Source organism: Sceloporus occidentalis, unplaced genomic scaffold (genome assembly GCF_023333645.1).
Source record: "Sceloporus occidentalis isolate IW3139 unplaced genomic scaffold, rSceOcc1.0.p SCAF_1, whole genome shotgun sequence".
NCBI lineage: Eukaryota > Metazoa > Chordata > Lepidosauria > Squamata > Phrynosomatidae > Sceloporus > Sceloporus occidentalis.
Genome location: NW_028316981.1, coordinates 142,183,823 through 142,208,731, shown reverse-complemented (window position 1 = coordinate 142,208,731; position 24,909 = coordinate 142,183,823). Strand labels below are relative to the sequence as shown.

Genomic DNA, 24,909 nt, shown 5'->3' with positions numbered 1-24,909 from the left:
CCTGAGGATTCCTTGCCTAAGAAAACCCTGTGAAATTCATGGGGTCACCATAAGTCAACAGGCAACTTGAAGTCACATACACACATTGACACACACCTCCAAATCCTAACACTTTTACCCTCTCATCTCAAGGTCTAGAATATATTAAGGGGGCAGAGGTGTGAACAGCAGACTGTGTGTTGAGTTTGTTTATTTGAACTACCAAGTTCAAATCTCTGATCAGTCCAGAGTGATCAGATGTCATAATTTCAAAGGAGCACAAGGCATTGCAAAATGTAGGATATTCAAGAAAATGCAGGGCATTGCAAAACCAAAGCTAAAAACACTAATATACATGTAGATTCATGCTTCTTGATCATGCTCAAAATGGAGCATATTTTGAAATTCCTCCTAGACAGAAGGTTTAAATGTAGGGTGTGTTCTGGAAAAGGAGGACACCTGATCACCCTGGATCAGCCAAAATAGATCAAATGTATCAGAGGCCTTTTCTCAAGCCCCTATCCTACTTTATAGAGTTGGGACGATGATTCAGAACTGATAAACACAGCAAACACTGACAGATGCTGTCAAAACAATAAGCGATCTTTTCTGTCAATCAGCTAGGGCAGTAGTAATCAAAGTGGTGACCCATGGACTGCTGCTGGTTTGTGAGCTCTTCCATGGCAACCTTTCAAGAAACAGTTGTAGCTAGTGGGCACAAAGATAGTGCTGTTCCCCAACACATTGAGGAGAAATCCTTGCCAATCTGTCACATCAGATATCCTAAAAAGCATTGAACTAAGGCCCTTATCACACGAGCAAAATTTGAAGTTATCCCAGGGTCAATGTGAAGGCAATGTGAAGGCAATGCAGGGGCAATCATGGGGTTTCAAATTTGTCTATCACACGACTTCAAACGTAATCAGGAGCCATCTTAAACACAATCAGGGGTCATTCCAGGATCAGGTAAAGTTTCAAGTTTATCACATGACGCCAAACGCAATCAGGAGCCATCCTAAACACAATCGGGGGTCATTCCAGGGTTATGTAAATTTGGAGGAAAAGAGGATGTACCTAACCCTGGAATGACCCCCGATTGTGTTTAAGATGGCTCCTGATTGAAACCCCATGATTGCCCCTGCATTGCCTTCACATTGTCCCTGAGATAACTTCAAATTTTGCTCATGTGATAAGGGCCTAAGACTTCCAGAGCCAATGTGGTGTGGTGATTTGAGCATTGGATTACAACTCTGGAAACCAGGGCTGGATTCCCTACTTGGCCACAAAAGCCCACTGGGTAACCTTGGGTGACTCTCCCCAGAAAACCCTTTGATAGATTTGCCTTAGGGTTGCCATAAGTTGGAAATGACTTAAAGGCACACAACAACATGACTCCCACACCCTTTCTGGAAACAGAAGACAGAACCTTGTTCTGCGCATCTGCAAACATTCTTTTCTTTGTGCCATCCACTGTTTTCTAGTGTCTCATCTGCTGGCTAAGCAGATCCAAAGTCTCTTTCTTTTTGTGGTCTTTATCTCAGCTATTATGTTGTGCTGATGGTGATGCTACAGGGCTTGTGTACCAATGATGATGATGACGATGATGATACAACAACAATAATAATTGCCATTCAACAACAGAACAATACACAGATTAATATGTAAATCATTCCTCCCAAACTATAGTGTGTGTGTATCCCACTCACTTCCATGCCAGCCACAGATGCTGGAGAAACGTCAAGAATAAACTCTTCTAGAACATGGCCACATAGCCCCAAAACCCACAAAAAACCCGACAATAATAATATATTTATATATTCAAAGGGGACTTGAATTCAGATATATTTAACAAGTGAACCTTTTTCTAAATGGAGTGGTGCAAAAAAGGTAAACCTGTTGAGGCTTTGCCTGATGCGCATCTGTGAAAGGTACCAAGTGCCATGCTATAGGAAGGGATGAGTGGGAAGAAACTGGCAGTTTTATTAATACGGACAACCTGGATTTGGTGGTAGAGCATGATGCATTCTATGGTAAATATGTAGGCTATAAATAAATACTGTACAATACTTGGGGAGACTTGGCATCTAGTCTTAAATTCTTATTTTATGTTATGAAAATGATGCATTGAATAGCTGTCAACATGTGTGGCTATATGTAGGCATTTTCTGATTCTCATTGACAATGCCCCTGCAGTATATCTTTGCCCCTTGTCTTTCTCTGGGGTAGTTATAGGCCTTGAAGACATTTCTGACTTATGGTGACCCTTAGAAAAACCTATCAGGGCATTTTCTTGGCAGGGGTTTTTCAGGTTTGTCATTGCCTTCCTCCGAGACTGAGAGTGCGTGAGACTTATCCAAGGTCACCCAGTGGGTTTCCATGGCTGAGCAGTGATTCGAACCCTGGTTTCCCATTCTCCTAGTCCAACACTCAAACTCCACTGTCTTTCACTCCACGCTACCAAATAGGGACGCATTTAAAAGCAGGGAGCTTTGAATGTGAATTTAGCACATGCATACCTAGTGTGAGAACCTAGATCAGGAGTGAAGAACCAATGGCTTTTCTGATGTTGCTGGATCCCAACTCTTATCATCCTTAGCCATTGGCCATAGCGGGAGAGGCTGATGGGAGATGGAGGCCAAAAATAGCCAGAGGGCTCCAAGATTCTACTCCTGAAATCATAAATGGGGATAATGACCCATTTTGTCTCACAAGAGCTCCCCTATATCATATCCTAGTACACTATTGGTTTCTCCCTGCCCCATAGTTTTCCAAAGCTGCACACAAGCATAGGTCCTTGTTGGGGAGAGGAGCAGATCTCCCAACATGGGGCACAGCTGGCAAGGAGAGAGGTGCCCAGGCACAGTCTTTCTCAATCCTGAGGGATGGCCTCATATGTGAAGTGTCTCTCTCTTTCTCCCTCTGTGTAGGTAGATAGGTAGGTATCATCTCCTCAGTCCCATTCCTGCTCCTGATGAACAGAAGGGGTCCTCCAGAGGTCATCTACTCTGCCGCCACCCTTTGATTTGAACCACCCCATCTTCACTAGTCATTCAGTGGGAAATTATTGGGGGAAACTTGTCTTCTGCTCCCCCTTTTTAATATGAAAAAGTGATGGTGATGATGGCACCCCCCCACACACACTTTCTCTCCTCTGCAACTGATTGACCAGGGCTCGGGCGACCGGAGGTCCTCCTTTTCCAGGACCTGTCCTCCATTTCAACCCTTTCTCCAGGAGGGATGCCCAAAGGTCCTCCATTTTGGGCATGGCAAAGAAGCATGCATTTGCATTTCTAGAAGTATGCTTTTCTTTGGTCCTCTCGGTTTACTTCTCTACCGTCTTCGTGTCCTACATTTCCTTGGGCCCCGCGTCCCTCTGAAGGTCCAGCAATTTGCGGTGCCTTCTCCTCCCTGGCGGCGGCGAGGAGGAAGGGCAAGGCCCGCTTGTGTACAGTTGGCACAGGGATCTATCTCCAGGGGACTCTGGAAGAAACACCAAGGCAGGCAGGCAGGGAGGGAGGAGGGAGGGGAAGAGGGAGAGAGAGGAAGGAAGGAAGGAAGGAAGGAAGGAAGGAGGGAGGGAGAGAAGGAAGGAAGGAAGGAGGGAGGGAGAGAGAGAGAAAGAAAGAAAGAAAGAAAGAAAGAGAGGGAGGGAAGGAAGGAAGGAAAGAGGGAGGGAGAGAAAGAAAGAAAGAAAGAAAGAAAGAAAGAGAAAGAAAGAGGGAGAGAAGGAAGGAAGGAAGGAAAGAGAGAGGGAGGGAGGGAGAGAAGGAAGGAAGGAAGGAAGGAGGGAGGGAGAGAAGGAAGGAAGGAAGGAAGGAAGGAGGGAGGGAGAGAGAGAGAAAGAAAGAAAGAAAGAGAAAGAAAGAAAGAAAGAGGGAGAGAAGGAAGGAAGGAAGGAAGGAAGGAAGGAAGGAAGGAAGGAGGAGAGAAGGAAGGAGAGGGAGAAAGAAGGGAGGGAGGGAGGGAGGGAGGGGGGCTCCTGGGCGGGAGCAGGGCAAGACTAGGCTCAGGGGCTCCAGGCGGGGCAGGGCTGCCATGGAAGAGAGCGAGGCGGGGAAGGGCATCCTCCTCCCTTCCTTCTCCGAAGCGCGCAGCCCAGAGTGAAGAAGAAGAAGGGGCATAACGGCGTCGGCGCCTGCGGAGCCTGGGCGCAGGTTCCCCGGGAGAGCGAGCGAGCGAGCGAGCGAGCGGAGGGTCTTCTTCCTCCCTGCGGAATGGCGCCCTCCCTGGGCTGAGGAGAAGGAGGAGAGCCCCGGAGGGAGGGAGGCAGCCCAGCGCCCCGCCATGACCATGAAGGAGGCCGGCAGCGACGCCAGGGACCCCCAGCAGCAGCACCTGCAGCAGCAGCAGCAGCAGCAGCTGACGGTGGGCGAGAGGAGGAGGCTCAGAGGGAAGCAGGAGGAGGAGGGCCGTTCAACGGTCAGAGCCTGCATCCACACTGCAGGAATAACCCGGTTTGGCGCCGCTTTAGCCCTTTCTCGGGCTCAAGGCTGTGGAATTCTGGGAGTTGGAGTTTGTTGTGGGCTCAGAATTCCACAGCCTTGAGCCCAGACACAGTAAAAGCGGTGCCAAACCGGGTTATTCCTCCAGTTTGGATACAGCAGTTTCAGACTGCTTTCACTGCCCTGGCTCAGTGCTAGGGAAGCCTGGGATATGTGGTTTGTTGTGGCACCAGAGCACTCTCTCTCTCTCTGACAGAGAAGGCTCAATGTCTCACAAAACTACAGTTCCCAGAATTCCCAAGCATTGAGCCAAAGTCTCAAACTGGATTATTTCTGCAGTGTGCCCTGGCTCAAGACTGGAATTCTGGGAAGTGCCGCCTGTTGTGGCACCAGAGCTTTTGTTGTTATTATTGTTGTTGTGTGCCTTCAAGTTGTTTTCTGACCTTATCTTATCCCATACTTCAATTTAACTATATACAGTACTACACAATATTACTATGCTTTGCTCTAGTGCCACAACAAACTGCAGTTCCCAGAATTCCGCAGCATGGAGCCATGGCAATTAAAGTGGTGTCAAACTGGATTATTTCTGCAGTGCGGACGCAGCCAAAGTCACTGAGAAAGATTCTATACTTGATTCCCTCTTAGTCCTCACAATTAAAGAAAATAACCTTATCAGCAAAGGGGCATGTCAAACACAACTGAAAGAAATTAACCTACTTTTGGCTCAGACAGTAAAGTATACATGGAAGGGTCAGCATGGGTCACCTGGAAATGAGTACAAGACAAGGAGGACACCACAAATTGGACATTCAAGAAGAATGTAGGACACGACCACCAAATTAAAAGGTAGAAACGCTCACAGAGATACAAAATCATTCTTCTTAGTCATGCTCAAAATGGAGGACGTTTGGAATTCCTCCTGGGTAGAAGGTTGGATGTAGGATCTGTCCTGGAAAAGGAGGACATGTGGTCACCCTGGTCGCCTGGAGGGTGCCCTCCTCCAGCCCTAAAACATCTGTTTCTCCCAAACCCACATGGGATCCATAGCTTGTGCGTATGATGCTTTTGCCCCAACAAAAAGTGTTTTAGGTTAGAAAAGCTTGTATGCAGTATGGTTACCTGTTACCAGAGGTTTTAAAGGTCAGCTTTATTGATGCAGTGTGACATGACAATAAAGCCGTTGTGCAACCACAGCATTTAATTACAAAAAACTTGTGATGGTTATTTATGTGTTTACTTTTTGGAAATAAGTGCAGCTGGGTGCAGTCAGGTTTATATTGTACTTTCAGTAACCTGAAGTATGTGTGCTTGGAGCTGATGCCTTCATTCCAAGAATGATCCCAACACAGGACTTCTTGTTGTTGTGTGCCTTCAAATCGTTCCTGACCTATCACAGAGTTTTCTTGTCATAATTTGTTCAGAGGCTGTTTACCTTTGCCTCTTTCCGAGGCTGAGAGAGTGTGACTTGCCCAAGACCACACAGTAGGTTTTCATGGCTGAGTGGGAATTTGAACCCTGGTCTCCAGGGTCACATTCCAGTGCTCAAACCACTACACGAGGCTTCGCTGGCCATTACCATCAGCACATTCCTGGCAGGTTAGTTAGGATTGTATGAGACTCTGCTAAATCCCCTCATGACCCAGACTTTACAGGTCAAGCCACTGTAAACATCTCTAGCTGCAAATAATGATCTGGGGAGACAGTGGATGTCTGGATATGCTCATTTTCCTTCTGGCTTCAGTGACACGGTTCCCTTACACTAACCAGCTAACCAAGTTTTATTGTTAACTATAGCTGCTATTGCTATTGCCTCGATAGTATCGTTAAATGAAATGATAGCCAATAATCTTTGGAGTGGCATTTTGGTAGAGAGTCTTGTCCCTGATAAGCAAGTGATGCTTTAAAATAGTTGCTCTGTTGTGTGCATTGTAGCAAGCTGTACAATTTCATTTTATATATACAGTTGCCCCTCCTTTTTCACAGGGGATCAAGTCTGGACCACTTCACAAAAACGGAGTTCGCTTATTCGCCGTGGGCACGCATCCCATTCATTCTCCCTCCGTTCGTTCCTTGCACATAAGCGAGGGATGCAAATCCGATGACCACAAGAATGGAGGGAGGACTGTGTGTGTATATATATATATATATATATATATATGGAAAAGGGGGTGGTGAGTGGACTGCCCTGGTTAAGATAATAGGAAAGAAGACAATAACATATAATTATGCACTATCAGGACTTTATCTTGGTAATCTGTATTCATAAAACCATAGTAGAAAGTGATCTCAAAGGCCATGTAGTCTAGTCCCTTGTCATGGAGGACTCCACAGCTAACTTACCCTTGTGAGATGCCCATCCAACCTTTCTTTAAATAACTCCAAAGAAAGAGAATCCACCACCCTCTGAGGTAATCTATTCAGCTGCTGAACAGCTCTTACAGTCAATATGTTATTTCTAATATTCAGGTGCAATCTCTTTACAGTTTTAATACACTGGTTCATGTTTTCAGAAAGCAAGGTTGCTCCATCTTCTACATTACATCCCTTCACATATTTAAATATGACTATCCTATTGCCGCTAAATCTTTTCTTCTTGTTCAAGCTAATCATACACAGCTCCCTAAGCAGTTCCTCATAGGGCCTGATTTTGAGACCTTTTAGTAGCTTGGTCACCATCTTCTGAACATGTTTGAGCTTGTCAATATCCTTCTTGAATTGTGGTGCCCAGAACCAGACACAATATTCCATGCAAAGTCTGATTAAATCAGAATAGAATGCTACTACTACTACATCCCTTGACCTGGACACTATTGCTGATGCAGTCAAGAATTGCATTGGGATTTTTTTTGTTGCTGCATCACACTGTTGATTCATGGTTAGGTTGTGGTCTACAAGTATTCACAACATTAAAATTCTCATATGTAGAATATTTATAATCTTACTATGGATATAGCTCCATTAATACACATGGCTAGGTAATAGGACTAGTAATGAAAACGATGCTCTCTCTCTATGGCATTTACAATGTAAAACTAAACAATAAAAGAAAAATAACCTATTTTCTCCAGGAAAAGTTGGTGTCAATTTCTGTTGAAATTAGTAGTGCTAAAATTTCTAAAATGCCAGGGCATGGTCTGCTTCTAACATCTATTTTCTAGGTTCTGTCTAGAAAGAGTTTCCTCCAAATGTCAGACATCATGTGCCATGAGAGGGAACAGTGCTCTGCTTAAAGGCGCTTTTCTCGAGAACTCACAATTCCCTGTGTGGAAACACATTCTATCTAAAGTTTCCTCCTCCTCAAATTAAGCCCAGAAATAAATTTCAGACTAGGGAGCGTGTGCTTCGGGGTTCCAGTAAATGGCTGTGCTAGCTTCTATATGTCACAGGATGGGGAAGGGGATAACCATTTTAGTTTGTTGCTGCAAAAGCTACAGAGACTCTTGTGGTATCTAAAAGGCTAACAAGTTTTACTTGCCAAAAGGTTTGATGGACAGCCTATTTTATTAGATACATCAGATGAAGCAGAGCTATAGTTAAAAAAAAAACTTGTGTCAAATAAAATGGTTTCATCTTCAAAGTACCACAACCTTCTTTTGCTTTATTATGGCCAAGATTGGTTATTTCGGCCAGCAAACAGCACAAGATGAAACTAGAACATCCTCAGGATTCAGGCTTTGGGCTTGAAGGGAGGGGAGAGAAATTAACATTGTTTGGCTCACGTGGCTGAAACAGCCTCTGGTGATCAGTGGCGGAGCGAAGCCAGAGATGCTGTTCTCCGGGCGGTGTTTCCTTTCTTCCAGGAAAAATGCTGTCATTGTCTCTGTTGCTACCCATCAGGGCCTCAGAGCCACAGATCCTTGTCTCTAACAGACAGAGCCTCAGGTGAGGCACGCAAGGCAGGGAGGACATGGAAAGTATTGGCCAGAAGCTTCAGTAAAGTTTAGACGTGGAAGGAACATTCTTCATGCAGTATACCTTCATTTGGCCATGGCTCCTATGCAGGTGCTCACTCTTCCTGTCAGTCTCTCCTCAATCCTTCACTGTGGGATACCTCTTTTGCTTATCCATCTCCTCCTTATATTCTAGGTGGCACTTCGCATACGACCGATCAGCATGGCAGAACTGGAAGAAGGGGCCACGCTCATAGCCCACAAAGTGGATGACCAGGTATCATGGGATTCTGTCCTAACCTCTGGCGGAAATGTAATGAGCTAGACTTTGAAACTGAGTATTAGAACGAGTTTCAAGATGTCATTTGGGCTTCATTATGTTAAATACTTACAATGTGATCCAAGGCATTGACAGGCAGTGTAATGTGAGAAGCTTGATGGCAGGTGGTATAATAATTCCATGTAAAGGAGTTTTCTGTGGGTTCCAATATGCCTGGGCACCCCAATGTCTGGCTGGGAAGCACAGCTTACATCAAGATGGAGTCTTGCTATGGATGACTGGTGAGGAAAGGGAAATGGGAACATCAGGAACTGCTTTATATCTGTTCAGATTACTTATCCTTCTAGCTAGATATTTACTACTTCGACTGGAAGCAGCCCTTCAGGGTCCCAGGCAAGAAGCCTTTCCCATCACTGGTGACATGATACTTGGAACTGCAAGTGCCAGAGGTTGAATATAGGATGCTTTTCATGCGAAGAACATGATACTAAGTTTTTGGTCCTTTTTAAGGGGAGTAAGGTTTATTCCTGGAATTGGCTGCTCTTGTGGTCTGTGACCCCTCCAAACCAACCTTTTTATGGCCAGAAAAAGGAATAATTTGCCTCCAGTGAAAGCCTGAAGAAAAGGCAACTCACTTTTAAATACATTGTAGGGGACGCTTTCACTGTTTAACATCAAAGAATGCTAGATTTTCAAAACTGTAAATGGACTTCCAACCACTTCTGTTTGGGGTTTGTTTGTTTGTTTTGAGGTCATATGTTGAGAAAATTGGCCCCCAAAACCACTGCATTTGCCTAGCTTTCTGCTCAGCATTTCCCATAGAGGAACCTGTACTCACTTCCTTATTCTAGGCCTGGGTGGAAGTCACAGAGCCCTCCCATTATTGTTCACTGTTGAAAGATCCAGCCAGGGTTTCTGAACATTCCAGGATGATCAGCAACTAAGGGACAAATTCATATTGTTCCAGAATTTGGAGTACCTCTTAAAAGCTGTCTGGAATAGCTGTCCAGAGTGTTCTTCTCAAATGCAGGTTCTTTATATGTTTGCACATTGTGGGACAACATTTCACAGCATAAAGCATTAAACAAAAATGGTAGAAATGCAAAGTATTTGGGGGGGGGTTAACCAGTGTATCAAAAGCAAAGTTGTTGTGATGATTTTTCCCAATATATTGAATATCTTAGCCTGTTGAAGAAAATAATATTTACCTTCTTTGTCTTTTGATATGCTGCTGCCTGTCCAACAAAAGCATACATCTCTTGTCCTTAGGTGCTCTGTTAGGCTTACCACAGCACTCCTTAATCTGTCCTTTCTTTAATGTAAACTTCTTCCACCCCTCTTGGCCCTTTGGATTTTCCATTTATCCTTCCCTCTATTCTTGTTTTTCATCCCACTACTTGCTCTTCCCTCATTCTTTCATCCTCCTATCTCCTCAGTAATAGTCCTTTCGCTTCCCTGGTCTTCTTTAAAAGTTTATCTGCAACAAGTAGGTTTTAAAAGAGGTTTCTTCCTTCAGATATCATTTAAGGCTCTGTCCATTGCAAATTGCTTTATGGTTGCAAAGGCAAAATACATTTTGTTGTACACAAGCAAATATTTGCAAAATGAAACAGCAACAGTGAAAACAGTAAAATCTGGAATGGAAGTCAATCCTCATATCTAACTGCATCAATAAATGAATGCTCCATGCTTGTTCAATGTTCCCAAAGTAACTTGAAGTCCTTTAAAAATCTGAGACATATAACAAGCCAGGAAACAGTCAAACTAGTTGGCTTAAATATTTCCGTTGTAATATTACAATTCTACCCCAGTATTTCATTTCTATTTGGCTCCATTACTCCATATCACCAGTTTTTACCTGATCTTCCATCTGTTCCTTGCTACTGTCTGGCCTTTGTTCTCCAGCTGTTCCCCTCATATCTGCCATTTTGAGTTGCATGGAGCCAGGCTTGAGGGAGGATAGTACCTTGTCAGGGCTAGCCTAGCCATTGGGCAAAGCAAAGTTGTTGCCGTGCGCAGCAGATGCTGGATTTCATGAAAGGATAATCATTTATTGGCTATTTAACCTATCGTTTGTTTTAAACTGGGAGTTTCAACTTTTGTTTTCCTTTTTGTACCATTTATAATTTGTCCGGGTTTGTGTACAGTTCACTTTGACTTGGATGGGTCAGAGAGATGCTGTTTGCTTTTTTGCCTCAGGCAGCAAAATGGCATAGGCCAGTCCATTACCAAATATTAGTGCTCTTAATTTATCCTGAGGTACATGACCTTTTTCTGTAGGGCTTCTTCTCATGAGTATGGCAGTGGTTTTCAGAGCTTGCTGATCTTAGGTTGCTCAGAGCACAAAAGATAAATTATTATTATTATTATTAACTTTTATTTATGAAGCGCTGTAAATTTACACAGCGCTGTACATACAATCTTTTTAATTAGACGGTTCCCTGCCCTCGGGCTTACGATCTAAAAAGACATGACACAGAAGGAGAAGGGAGCGGTGGAGGGAAAGGGTAAGAGGTCCAGCAGTTCCTCTCTACCTCCAAGGCCTGGACCAAGGCAGATGGACTGGAGGGAGGGCTTGGTTTCATAATGGATGGTTAATCTTCTTCCAGGGAAAATACATACTCTCAAGTAGGATAATACATATACAGTACATAGCAATACAGGAAATGGTTTGATAAACAGACAACAAAAGAAAACCAAATAGCAAGCGACAATTATGCAATGCCTGGGAAGGCTACTCTGAACAGGATGGTTTTCAACTCCGTTTTGAAGCTGGTTAAAGAAGTGATGGCTCTTGCTTGTGGGGGAAAAAGGTTCCAGGAGTGAGGGGCAGCAAGTGAAAAGGGGCGAATCTGGGATGGGGCAGAGGAAATCCTGGGCTGAGACAGCAGACCTAGACTACCAGAACGGAGGGCCCTGGTGGGAAGGTGAGGAGAAAGAAGGTCTGATAAGTAAGGAGGGGCCAGTCCATGGAGGGCTTTAAACGTCGACAGCAGGAGCTTATACTGAATACGGAAAGGGAGGGGGAGCCAGTGAAGGGATGCCAACACAGGAGAGATGTGGTCAGAGCGGTGGGTGGAAGTGATAATGCATGCAGCTGAATGCTGAACAGAGATTAAAGGATGGAGGTGAGAAAGAGGAAGCCTAGCCAGGAGGACATTACAGTAATCAAGTCGTGAGATCACTAGGGCATGGACCAGGATCTTGGCAGTAGAGGCGGAGAGATAAGGTCGGATTTTGGCAATATTGTACTAAAAGAATCTACAAGCCTTGGCTGTGGTCTGGATCTGAGGGATACATGACAGAGAAGAATCAAAGATGAAACCAAGACTGCGGGCTTGCTGGACTGGTTGAATAGAAATGTTGTCCACAGAGACAGAAAAGGAGTGTTGAAGAATCTCCAATTCCCTACCACATTATCTCTGCACTCTTCAATTCATGGTTTCTCTCTGTCACTACGTTCTCAGAAATGGTCTTCATTAACAGCAGCTAAGCAGCCATGCTTGGTTCACCGGAGTCAGGAGGGAAATTAGGTATCTTTATTTGTAGAATATTTTTTTCTCACTCCACTTGAGAGCTGCTGGGAAGTGCTCTCTATGATAGACCCAGCAAGCTTTGCTCCTGAGACCCAGACAGTCTCCAGTGGAAGCCAAACTATTGCGCCCATGTGCTAGATTTGAAGAATTGCATCATGTCTAGGCAGTGCGGTGAGGTTTGGGATTTTTTGAGTGCTGGAGGCAGATCATCATTTTTCTCAGATAACTAAAGGCAGCTTGAAGGAGAAATCAATGCCTGTGAGAGGTGATAGACAGGTTGTGCAAGGTTTTATACTGTTCATATTGCAACAAGGTGGTGCGTATATGTGTACTTTCAAGTTGTCTGCTGATTTATGGTGACCCCATGAATTTCATAGGGTTTTCTTATGGTAGCTTTGTCAGTTCCTTCCTCTGATATATAGCCCACAGCAGTTGATATCAAGGTGGTACGAAAACAAAATAATTGTGGAGTTTTCGGGCTATGTGGCCATGTTCTAGAAGAGTTTCTGACCACATAACCTGAAAACCCCACAAAAAACTATGAATGCCAGCCATGAAAGCCTTCGACTCCAAAATAATTGTTGCTGTTATTGTTGTATACCCTCAAGCTATTTATGACTTATGGTGCTCCTAAGGCAAACCTATCACGGGGTTTTCTTGGCAATTTATTCAGAGCAGCTTTGCCAGTGTCTTCCTCTGAGGCTGAGAGAGTATGAATTGCTCAAGGAACATTGATCTCTGGAACAGTGGAAGGCAGTAAGTACTACTGCTAGGATTTACAGGTCCAAAGCAGAGCATGACAAGTTACCTTTTGGAATGACAGTTCCCAGAATTCTGGGAATTGTAGTTCAAAATATATGTGAATAAATGTTTGATTTGTGCATAAATGGGTGAATACATGCGTGCACACACACATTTTCTTTCAATGCTGTTATTTCTGACTGTATATATAAACCATTCTGTTTGCACTGTAAGGAGGTTAGGCACAGTTAAAGGAGGCTAGGAAATCAGCACAGTTAAAGGATGCTAGTAAATCTTCCAGTTATTCTAAGTAGACACCTTTATGCCATCTACCTGAGACAGTGATACTAACTAGGAAGACAGGTGAAGAAGAGAATGAGAGAGAGAGAGAGAGGAAACTGATTATACTACAGAGACAATGTATGTGGCAGTTGTCAATGATGAAATATTGCCAGGGGCCTGCTCAAACTACTCCATTATAGTAATAGTAATAATAACAACAACAACAACAATAATAATTTATTTATATTCCACCTTTTCCATGGGGAATCAAAGTGGATTACAACAGAAGTATAACAATAAAATATCATAAGCATAAAATTCACAATTAAATCATAGAATCGTAGAGTTGGAAGAGACCGCAAGGGCCATTCAGTCCAACCCCCTGCCACGCAGGAACCCTCCATCAAAGCATCCCCAACAGATGGCCATCCAGCCTCTGTTTGAAGACCTCTAAGGAAGGAGACTCCACTATACTCCGAGGGAGTTTATTCCACTGTCAAACAGCCCTTACTGTCAGGAGGTTCCTCCTAATATTGAGGTGGAATCTATTTTCCTGTAGCTTGCATCCATTGCTCCTGGTCCTAGTCTCTGGAGCAACAGAGAACAAGCTAGCTCCCTCCTCAATACAACATCCCTTCAAGTATTTAAACAGGGCTATCACCCCTTAACCTTCTCTTCTCCAGGCTAAACATCCCCAGCTCCCTAAGTCGTTCCTCATAGGACCTGGTTTCCAGACCCTTCACCATTTTAGTTGCCCTCCTTTGGACACGTTCCAGTTTCTCAACATTCTTTTTGAATTGTGATGCCCAGAACTGGACACAATATTTCAGGTGGGGCCTGACCAAAGCAGAGTACAGTGGCACTATAAGTACAAATACAAGAGAAACTGTTTATGAAAAGACAGTACTTCGTTTTACCAAAAAAAAGAAACAAAACAGAAAAATAAAGCATGTGGAGGGCCTCCATGAATACAGTAGGCTCTCTTCTTCTTACACATTGTTTTTGCTCATATTGTGGAGATACTGACAATGGTAGGACTAGCACATTCCTTTCTTTATATGTGAAGCACACATGCTTGAAGAATGCTTGAATAGGCTAAGGATCCAACCCATAATTTACAAAAGAGTAAGCTTTGCTTTAGTCTGTATGCTGTGTGTAAAAAAATAGCAAATGAGGGGGGCGGGAGGCAGGATGCAGTTGGGGGCATAGTACAAGGGTGGGCCACAGTGTACTTTCAGAAATGTAGAAAATGTAATTTCAGAATTAATGTGGAAACTACTTGTTATTATGCATGAGGTTTTATATATGAGATCATAGTGTGGTGTAGTGTATATGCAGGAGTGTGCCAGTAAAAAGTGAAATTGAAAATAAAAATGTAGATCATTTTGTACACTTTTAAGAATAGGGGATGTATGCAATTTCAGAATATGGCAAATGAATGGCGAACACGAAGACCAAAACAACTGAGGACTGTGCAGAAATACCCTAAAGGCATCAGATCTTGTTTGATTTTGTAAGCTAAGCAGGATCTGTCCTGGGTAGCACTTAGGTGGGAGATCACCAACAAATACCAGGTGCTGTAGGCTTTGTTTCATGGAAATGAACTGGCAAAACCACCTCTGAGTATTTCTTTTGCCTAAGAAAACCCTATAAAGTTAATGGGGTTGCTGTAAGTCAGCAGGTGACCTGAAGGCACATACACACATGCATCCAAACTATTATTTCCATCTGCCTATAGGAAACCATATTATTATTTTTCAACTTTACTTCACATACGTATGGCAAAGAGTCCTAACAGGCTGTGGCTTTCAATGCGGCAACACATACTTCGAGCAAAACAGATGTGTTCATTCTTCACATATAACAGCGTACATATCAATTCCCTGTATGGATGCAATATGTGTATACAGAATCATGGTTTGTGGTGAGTTAAAAGATTCATGAGGACTCTCAAAATTTGGGATGAAGAGGATGTTGTTGATGATAAATTGATGCCTCCAGGGAGCAAAATCCTACTAACAGGTTCCTTCGTCATATCCAGTCATAGTGCCTCTCTGCTTCCTTGGCTTTGACCTTCAGCTCTTTGTACTCTTTGTGGCAACAATTGGCGCAGAAGATGTGTAGGTGGAGAGTTTACTGAACAACAGAAGCCGGCTGGAGACTGTGAGGAGATACAAATTTCAGGGATCCACTGGAATTCAGTCTCTCCCCCAGTGGAGGAGTCCCTTCCTTTTTCCTAGACCCAAAAGTTGCCTTGGCGACAACCTCCCCCTCTCCCCCATCCAGTGGAGGACAATGCTTTAACAGTCAGGCCAGCAAATTGTTTATGGGAGTGATTTGTTGTCATGACAGTAATACACTGGATTCAGGGTGTGGGTTAAGCAGTAAGGGACAACACTAGTGCCGTTTCCGGAGTGTGGCATGGGACTACTGAAAGGATTAAAACTTTTTGAAATATAAGCCTCCACCCACCTTGAGCCATACCTAAGGCTGGCAAGTAGTTTACTTGCAGGCCCGTTGGTCCTTGCTGTGGCTACTGCCCAGGGATTAATATTAGAGCTCATTTCAGGACCTGCAAAATGAAAGGATTAGTGTTTTCTATAACACTGCACTCTCTGTGGTGCAACAGTATAGGTTTTCCAGAAAAAAGTAGTCCTGGAAGTGCTCAAATAATGATACCTGGTGTAGCATGTTGAGTTTAAATATTGTGTTCAAACACATTCAAAGGAAATAATTTTGTTGGCCTATTAGTAAGAATGTAGACAAGATAACACATACTTACATTTAATGCAAAATTTTATTATACCTTTAAGAACACTTTTTTAAGGTCACATACCTAAAGAGAGCTGTATCTTATATCAACACTTTAACTTTCTATGATGATGATGATGATGATGATGCTTTATTTATATAGTGCTGTAAATTTAGACAGCGCTGTACATTTTGCTCAGGTCTAACTGTAGTGATTTCTGTTTTTCTCACTCACTTATCAATTCCATTTTAAGTTGAGAAAAAAGTTGATCCAGCACACATTGAACATGTATGTGAGTCTGTGAGCACAGGCAATTTATCACATTTTTCTTGGCTGCTTATACTTGTAACTGAGTGAGAAGCAAATGATTTTGTGAAGCAGAAAGAAGCCTAACCGTGTGTTCATTTATTAGTGTCTTCTTCTAAGTGCTAGGGTTTGTCAACACTTACATCTTTAGGAAGAATAACCTGTATTTAGTCCACGTTACACAACTGATGTCAGTAAGACCCCAGACAATTATGGATAAAGAGACAGACTTTTTCCACAGAAAAAATATAATATCAGAAAATGTCCTTGAAAAATTTCCACATCTACTCTGAGACCCAGAGGCCCAAATATACCTTAATAATCACACCCCTCTTTATTCCTGGTCACCAAAAGCCCAGGGCATTAAATGAAACATATAATCCTTTCCTCCCCAGAAAAAATTATTGCCACTACTATGAAATATTTCCACATCATGAAAATGTGGCTGGTAGGCAGGGTCTGAATCCTGGCACTTTTCAGATTAAATTGTAGATTAAATTGTAGTTGGTATAGGGCCTTCCTGATCTTGAATACTGTAGTTCTCTCTCTCTCTCTCTCCCTCTCTCTCTCTTGTAACCCAAGAAGAAGTCTTTGTTGCCAGACGTCGTCTGTTTACTTTGCCATCTTTTCCAGATAGGAAAGAACAATTTATTCCAGTTCTGTTTGTGTTTTACCAATGTAAATATATGCACAGTTCAATTTGTTTGGTGCCCAATATTGAGGTTTAACCTATTAGAAGTGTGGGTGGAAGAGAAAAACCAAATATTAAGGTTTTCTAAACTGCTACAGAAACAAGTTCCCCTCTCCCAAATAAATTATTCTGTCTTTCAAATTGCTGGATTTTTCACAGCCACCTAATAGCTGATCTCAGAATTTAGAATGCTAGCTTTAAAAAATTATTTGTTTTGGGAATGAGTTCCGTAAATTAATTTGTTATTATGTACGTCAGCTTGTTGTTGTTGTTGTTGCTGTTGTGTGCCCTCAAGTTGTTTCTGACCCTAACCTTAACCCTATCATGAGGTTTTCAGAGGCTGAGAGTATGTGACTCACCTAAGGCCACTCAGTGAGTTTCCATGGCCGATCAGGGAATTGAACCCTGGTTTCCACAGTCATAGTGCAACACTCAAACCACTACATCAGTTTTTGTTGACATGAATCTTGAATTCTGTCTATCAGTTGTAACACTGAATGTTAATTTTTAAAGAAACAATAGGCAATGTACCTTCTTGTTCCGTTCACACCTTCCAGGGCTGCACTCCAGAATTCATTTGACTGCAAAATATGCCCAGGCTCTAAATAGCTCCTTATGTCTGATTCCCAATGTTTGATCGGAGATAATGGTAAAAGACCACTATTCAACATCCCCAAAATTAAGAAATGTCAGTCTTGCTATGTTAAAAGCAAGATGTGAAGTCATTTCCTCTTGTTATTCAAAGCACCAACAAATTAACATGAAGTCTTATTTATGACACCCTATTTTCAAATGCTGCCAGTCAAAACTAAATTAAAATTAGAATTATGCTTTCTCAAAACATGCACTTTTAGATTTTTTAAAAAGTAAAAACTACTTAACATAAGAGGAGCCCATCTGCAGTTTTTGATTTGTGGTATTCTTTGTCTCTCCTCTTCCTTGTAACTTTAATGCTATGATTATTTACTGAGCATCTGGTGTATTTATCTTAGCTTCATTTTTGCCAGTTATCCTTTACTCTGGATGGGAGACTGTGGCTGGCGGAACATATGTGGCCCCCCAAGTGCCATTTTTGACATGCGTTTACCTGTGTCCATCCTCAAATTAGGCCTAAAGGAGTGCTGTGCTATTCCTAGAGATTTCAGTTGTGGCGTTTTTGCTGTTTTCAGAGTTGTCAGGCCCCCAAAGCCCCCAGAATGCAAAAGAAAAGAGAGGAAAAGTAGAAGTGGACAGAAAGCCACATAGAATTTTGATTTTTTAAAATATTTTAATTTTGGAGTCAGATGCAACCTCTGCAGCTTCCAGAGGCAGAAAACTGCCCCCCAGACCTTCTGAAGTTACAAATTCTCACTTTATTCAGTGCAGCAGTAAAGTAAACCTGTGTGATCTGTGAAACATAAAGCTGTAATGCTTTGAAGTCAGTGTGTGGAGGGATGTCACCCTTTGTATTTTGGTATGAGTCCTTTTTCTGAGTACCATGAAGAGAGCAGATAAAGCAGAAAAATTCACTGCCTCTGGGAAAAGCTGACTGGGAGGAAATTATGGGCACTTCTATACTCAGTGGTGTCACTAGGGAGTGCGGATCAGACCAGGTGACACCCTACCACTGCTCCTCAAATATCATCTGCCTTTGGGCAGAAACAGACTGAAGACAGGCCCAACACCATCGGGCCTGAAGAGGAAGAGCCCTCTCCTCCCTCCTTCCAACTGTCATTGTCTGGCCTTAGAGGGAGCGAAAGGACAGGCCCAATGCTATCGGGACGGAAGAGGAAGAGCCCTTCCCTCCCTCCTTCCAACTGTCATCTTCTGGCCTTAGAGGGAGTGAAAGGACAGGCCAAATGCCATTGTGCCTGAAGAAGAGCCCTTCCCTTCCTCCTTCCAACTGTCATCTTCTGGCCTTAGAGGGAGCGAAAGGACAGGCCCAACGCCATCGGGTCTGAAGAGGAAGAGGCCTTCCCTCCCTCCTTCCAACTGTCATCTTCTGGCCTTAGAGGGAGCGAAAGGACAGGCCCAACGCCATCGGGCCTGAAGAGGAAGAACCCTCTCCTCCCTCCTTCCAACTGTCATCTTCTGGCCTTAGAGGGAGTGAAAGGACAGGCCCAACGCCATCAGGCCTGAAGAGGAAGAACCCTCCCCTCCCTCCTTCCAACTGTCATCTTCTGGCCTGGAAAGGAGTGAAATGACAGGCCCAATGCCATCGGGCCCGGCCTCAATTAAGAAAAAGAACCCTCCCTCCAGTCCATCTGCCTTGGTCCAGGCCTCAGAGGGAGAGAGGAATGCTGGACCTGATCCCCCCCCCCCCCCCCACCATTGCCTTCTCCTTTTGTGTTGTGTCTTTTTAGATTGTAAGCCTGAGGGCAGGGAACCGTCTATTATCCCCTCTGTTGTAAGCCGCCCGGATTCTCAGTGATTGGGCAGCATATAAATAAATCCTATTATTATTATTATTATTATTATTATTTGCATGCATCCCTGTAAAATGAGGGGTGAGGCTCAATGAGACCAGAAAAGAAATGCCCAAGTTTTTTTTAAATTAAAATTTCAAATTTCAAATAATTAATTTTTAAGTTTAATTTTGTCATTTTTAAAGTTTTTTTTAAAAAAAACATCACAATTTACCAACTTTTCACTCTAAGCACATGAAACTCTGTATATGTAAATATGAAATAGAAATGAACAAATTAATGTATTTGACAAGGGATAATTCCTTAGGGAAATTCTATGAAGCATGGGAGAAAGGTATTGGTTTTATAAGAGAGCAATGTTGGGATATAGCGACTGTATGATGGATACAGAGATAAATAGAGAATAGCTGGCTAGGAAGTAGATTGGTAAAAATAGTGATATAAAGTTTTGAGATAATTATTATGGATATGAAAAACTCAGATATATTATATGAGGTTCATGGAATAAATATAAAATGAGTACAAATTATAGTAGTAGAGTGAATGATAGAAGAGAAAATAAGAAAGTCAGTACAAATACCAAGAAAAAGGACGAATAGATAGTCAGGAAGTTAGAATGTATGGTTTGGTAATTTATTATGTGGAAAAGGGAAGAAGAGTAGATAGAGGGATTAGGTAGTGGGGAGAGAAGTAGGAGTGAAGAAGGTAAAGGAGAAGGGGAGAGGATGATGGGGAAAATGATAGAGGATGGAGAGAAGGGGGAGGATAACGGAAAGGAGGGGAGGTTATAGGGAGAGAGTGAGGAAGGAGAGGGAGGAGGAGAAAAAGAGGGAAGATTAGGAAGAGGAAGAGATTAAGAAATAAGGGGTTAGGAAATAAGAAAGAAAGGATGAGACTAAATATGAGGGGAAGGGGAGAGGAGAGAAAGATGGATGTATTGAGAAGTTACCAAAGACAAGAAGGCAAATAGGAAGTAAGTAGGAACATAGATAACATAGGAAATAGCAAATTAATGGATAGCTTGTAATGTTCAATAATGGATATGATAGGTTTGTTGTATGCATAGTGTTTGTTGGTGGTTTTATTGTGAAATTAATAAAAATATTTAAAAAGGTGTATATGTAAATACATTTAGGCTGTGCGTATGTACAGTCGACCCTTCTTATACACGGATTTTTATACACGGATTCAAGCATACACGGTTTGAAAATGTTCCAAAAAAGTATAAATTTACCTTGATTTTCCATTTTTTATAAGGGACACCATTTTGCTATGTCATTATATGTAATGGGACTTGAGCATACACGGATTTTGTTATACACGGGGGATCTTGGAACCAAACCCCAGCGTATAACAAGGGTCCACTGTATTGTAATTTAAAATTACAATTTTAATTGGGTTAGTTGTTTATGTCACAACTGCTACCATTAGAGTCAGTGATATAGGGGAATTACAGTTGTACAAAAAAAAAATTCCTACGGATTCTATATGGTGTGGTAGTGGAAGAGGTCAGTGAAGGGGGTGACACCATGAGTTACTGCACTGGGTGACACCAACCCTAGTGACGCCACGGTTTGCACTGACAGGAAAATCCAACTTACCTTTGGGTTAACCCAGTCAGCAATGACCACGTGCTTGTTCTCGTGATCGCGACACACACCAAGGTGAGGTTGGGAGTACTGGCCACACACGATTCTCTTTTTCAAGCTCACCTCAGTCCAGTAAATTGCCACACAGCTATGGCCACACCAAAATAAAAACTTTATTATTATTAATCCCCCCCCCCCCCCCCGTACATGCAAAATACATGTATGAATACTCAGATTTTCTTCTCAAAAGCAGGATAAATCCTCATTTTTTTCTCCCGATTAAAGTCCTGAGACAATGAAAAGGCCGGGTTCAGCCACAGTTGTCCTGTACAGCATTTGGACATTTCACTGTGAAATCAGGATGAGACTGTTTTATTTGGTCTGTGTAGATGCCCCCTATTAGTCATGACATTGAATCATTAAGGTACACAGGTAACGTCCTGTGTAAATTGGGCTCGACCTTCAAACAAAGTACATTGGTATTATGATCCTCTAGCAGGCCATTTCTCATGGTAGAAAAAATATTTAAATGAATACATACATATGAACACACATGCAGTTCTATTAATTTTAAAAATCTCCACTCCTCCCATAAACATCCATCTCCTTAAAGATAACTTTCTGTTGAGCTATGCCTCTAACTGTTGCAGTATACAGTAATAAACCAATTGGTCAAGTTGTTTCCTAGCACAGATATGCAATGGGGAGGGATCAGATAAAGCACTGCCTGTTGCATTGCTGCCTGTCATTGCAGCTCTTAAAGGTATGGATCTGGGCTCTGTCTGTCTGTCTGTCTGTCTGTCTGTCTGTTTTTTCAAAGAAAATAATAAAGGAAAAGGAGGCCACACCATTTATGTCTCTCTTGATAGTAGGTCACCTTTTCTTTTCTTTCAGATCCCTTGTTCAGCATTCATGACAGGATTTCACAGAGGTCTGATTGTCCAAGTGAAGTTACAGGGCTGGCCAGCAAAGTTTTTGGCATTGTTGACAAAGCGCCCATTAATGCCCACTGAAACAATGTCCTGTTTCTCTGGTCACACTGGCCTAAAGAGATGTCAGCTGCACAGGCTGTTCTTGTTGTTGGCAGCTACCTGCAGCTTCACCTGAAACAAGATGACTATTCAAATTCAGATGCTAGGGAAAGAGAAGGGGACACATTTTTGTAGTATGGAGTTCAGCAGACCATTGCCACAACATACATACAAATGCCAAATCTTAATGTATTTGCTCCTTGAAAATTCCAGTGAAGTCTGCCGTATTATAATCATCCACACCTCTCCCAATTCTGTCATACTCTTCCTTTGGATTTTAATCCACATTTTGGAAATCACCCCCTACTCAAGCACTGACCTCCCATCATTGCCAGTTTTCACAGGAAATAATGTATATGTGTTTACAATCACTGTATGTGTACATTTCCTAGTTGGCTGAAACATGGCTGGGAATCCAGTGGTTATTCTAAGGCAGGAAGGACAAAAAGTAATTCACTATTAGATATCTGGATGATTTGTAGATGATCTGCCAGGGTTGTTTTTACTTTAGTAATGCCTTCCCCCCCTTTACAAATTAGTGGAATGATTCAGAAAAATGCTTAGCATAGGGAAACTAGCAGTGGGTTTCTGTGCTACAGGGCTGTGAGTTCAGCTCTAGTTATACCTGTTTTTCTGTGATGGCAGGATTGTTTGCTCCTGTGAGACAAGAGCCTATGCTGATGGTAGCATTGCTATTGACAGGGTGTCTCAAGTCAAACAAGCTTTTGTTGAGGATGCAGATTACCAAATAGTGTACCAAACAGCTTCTAGGCAGCTGCAACAGAGAGGTGGAGGATCTCTCAGAGACAATGGCAGGGGCATTTTAGCTATCTCTAAAGGAGTTAAGATTACACAGAAACAACACTGATAAACCACTTCTGAATATATTTTACCATGAAAATTCTATGATGAGACCATTCAAAATGAAGGAAGAGATTATGCTGGAACATGGGACTTCGGAGTCAGAAGGCACCCAACCAGCTACTGGGGAAGAGCAAAAGAGCAGTACAAGTAGTGGTGTTGTGGGTAATGACACACACAACTGGATTCAATCAAACAATTACACAGTGTTTTAATAATAATAATTAATAGGATTTATTTATATGCTGCCCAATCACTGGGAATCTGGGCGGCTTACAACAGAGGGGATATAGCTTTTGCTATATCTCTTCTCACTGTGAATGCCACTCCATTTCTTCTTAGATTTTCATTTCCAGCACAAATGAAAATACTCCTCCCTCCATAACTGTCATCTTCCAGCCTATGAGGTAGTTGACCAGGCAGGCCCAGCTCCATCAGGGCTAGCCTGGAAGAAGAGACTTCTCCCTCCATAACTGTCATCCTCTGCCCTCAGGCTTACAATCTAAAAAGACATGACACAAAAGGAGAAGGGAATGGTGGGGGGGGGGGGGATCAGGTCCAGCATTCTTCTCTCCCTCTCAGGCCTGGACCAAGGCAGATGGACTGGAGGGAGGGCTCTGCTTCTTCAGGCTAGCCCTGGTGGAGCTGGGCCTGCCTGGTCAACTCCCTCGCAGGCCAGAGGATGACAGTTATGGAGGGAGGAGTCTCCCCACCCCCACAAATACCAGGTGCTGTAGGCATGTGCAATCAGATGAAGGAACTGACAAAACCCACCCCTGAGGATTCCTTGCCTAACAAAATCCTGTGACATTCATGGGTCACAATATGTTGGCCACCGACTTGAAGGCACATACATAAACATTAAAGTTCACATGATAAAGCTAGTTTCTCACACCTGATCTAGTCTTTCTTTGATCTCTTTTCAGTTTTTCCTTTTTGAAATACAGGCACCATACCTACAGTCATTGTTTCAGCAAGATCCTTTCCAGAGAAAACACTTTTTCTGCTTAATAGACATTCATTATAAAGAAGTTTGAGTTTTCCTTTTAAGCTTCTAAATACCTCCCCTTGGTACAGATAAGAAGACAAACTGAAATGACCCATATAACTGAGAACTGTATCTGGGGTTTAATGAATACTAAAGGCCCATCAAAGATTTTAGGTCAGGGATGGGAAATGTGTTTCCTTCAGTTATTGTTGGTGTACACTTCCCCCAATTCTTCACCATTGCCTATGCTGGCTAGAGGTGATGGGAATTGGACTACAGAGGGACGTGGAGGAACACATATTCCTCACTTGTTTTAGAGATAACTAATGAGCAGGCTGCTTATTTTGGTATAAAGGACATAAATAAAGCAAGAGATACTCAAGCATCGCAAAATGAACCATTTCTTTCCTTCCTTTTCCGCTCCCTTTGTGCAAATGTTCAGTCGCCATTTATACTCCTTGTACAACTCATGCTTCATTTACGCCAGGGAGCAATGGTACTTTAGTACCACTGAAGTGCTTTTGTATGATTTATTGTAAGTACCGGTGGAAATTTAAACTTTAAGAATCTTTCCTCTTAAAGTAAAGTGCTAAATGTATGAGAGCCCATGCTTACTTTATTTGATACGTGTATGTTCCCCCAAGGAGCTCAAGATACAGTATGTACATGTTTCTTATGCCCTTTGTGTTATCCTTACACCAACCCTATGAAGTAAGTAGGATTGACTGAAGTAGGATTGACTGAAAGACCAAAATAGGTCCAAGCTCTTGTGGTGTGCTTTTCAAGCCGTGGATGCTTGAATAAGTGGATAAAGAATCTGTGGAAACAAAGGACTAACTGTATGTAAGATGTTGGGCTTAAAGGTAAAGGTAGTCCCTTGACATTAATATCTAGTCATAAATGACTGTAGGAGGTGGTGCTCATCTCCATTTGTAAGCCAGTGTTGTCTGAGGATTGCTCTGGTGGTCATGTGGCTAACATGACTGCACTGAACACTGTTACCTTCCCACTGAGAAGTGGTACCTATGTATTTACTTTGCATGCTTTTGAACTGCTAGGTTGGCAGAAGCTGGGACTAGTGATAGGAGCTCACCCCATCATGCAGCACTCATGCCTTGAACTGCCAACCTTCT

At 42.7% G+C, this 24,909-nt stretch overlaps 1 protein-coding gene across 6 annotated transcripts in view; it reads left to right on the top strand.

Annotated features, from left to right (window-relative positions):
* The first annotated feature begins 3,956 nt into the window (after positions 1-3,956).
* LOC149322342 (kinesin-like protein KIF19) overlaps positions 3,957-24,909 on the top strand; it is a 72,796-nt gene continuing 51,843 nt past the window's right edge. For 3 of the 6 annotated variants that reach the window (XM_089539971.1, XM_089539944.1, XM_089539935.1), the window contains exons 1-2: positions 3,957-4,344; positions 8,511-8,591. In XM_089539971.1, coding sequence (XP_089396097.1) covers positions 4,264-4,344; positions 8,511-8,591 — 162 coding nt within the window. In that variant the 5' untranslated portion in view covers positions 3,957-4,263. Of the gene's footprint in view, positions 4,345-4,388; positions 5,271-8,327; positions 8,427-8,510; positions 8,592-20,151; positions 20,281-24,909 lie in introns of those variants that run through there. The other 3 variants (XM_089539961.1, XM_089539952.1, XM_089539981.1) reach the window with 3 other exon arrangements.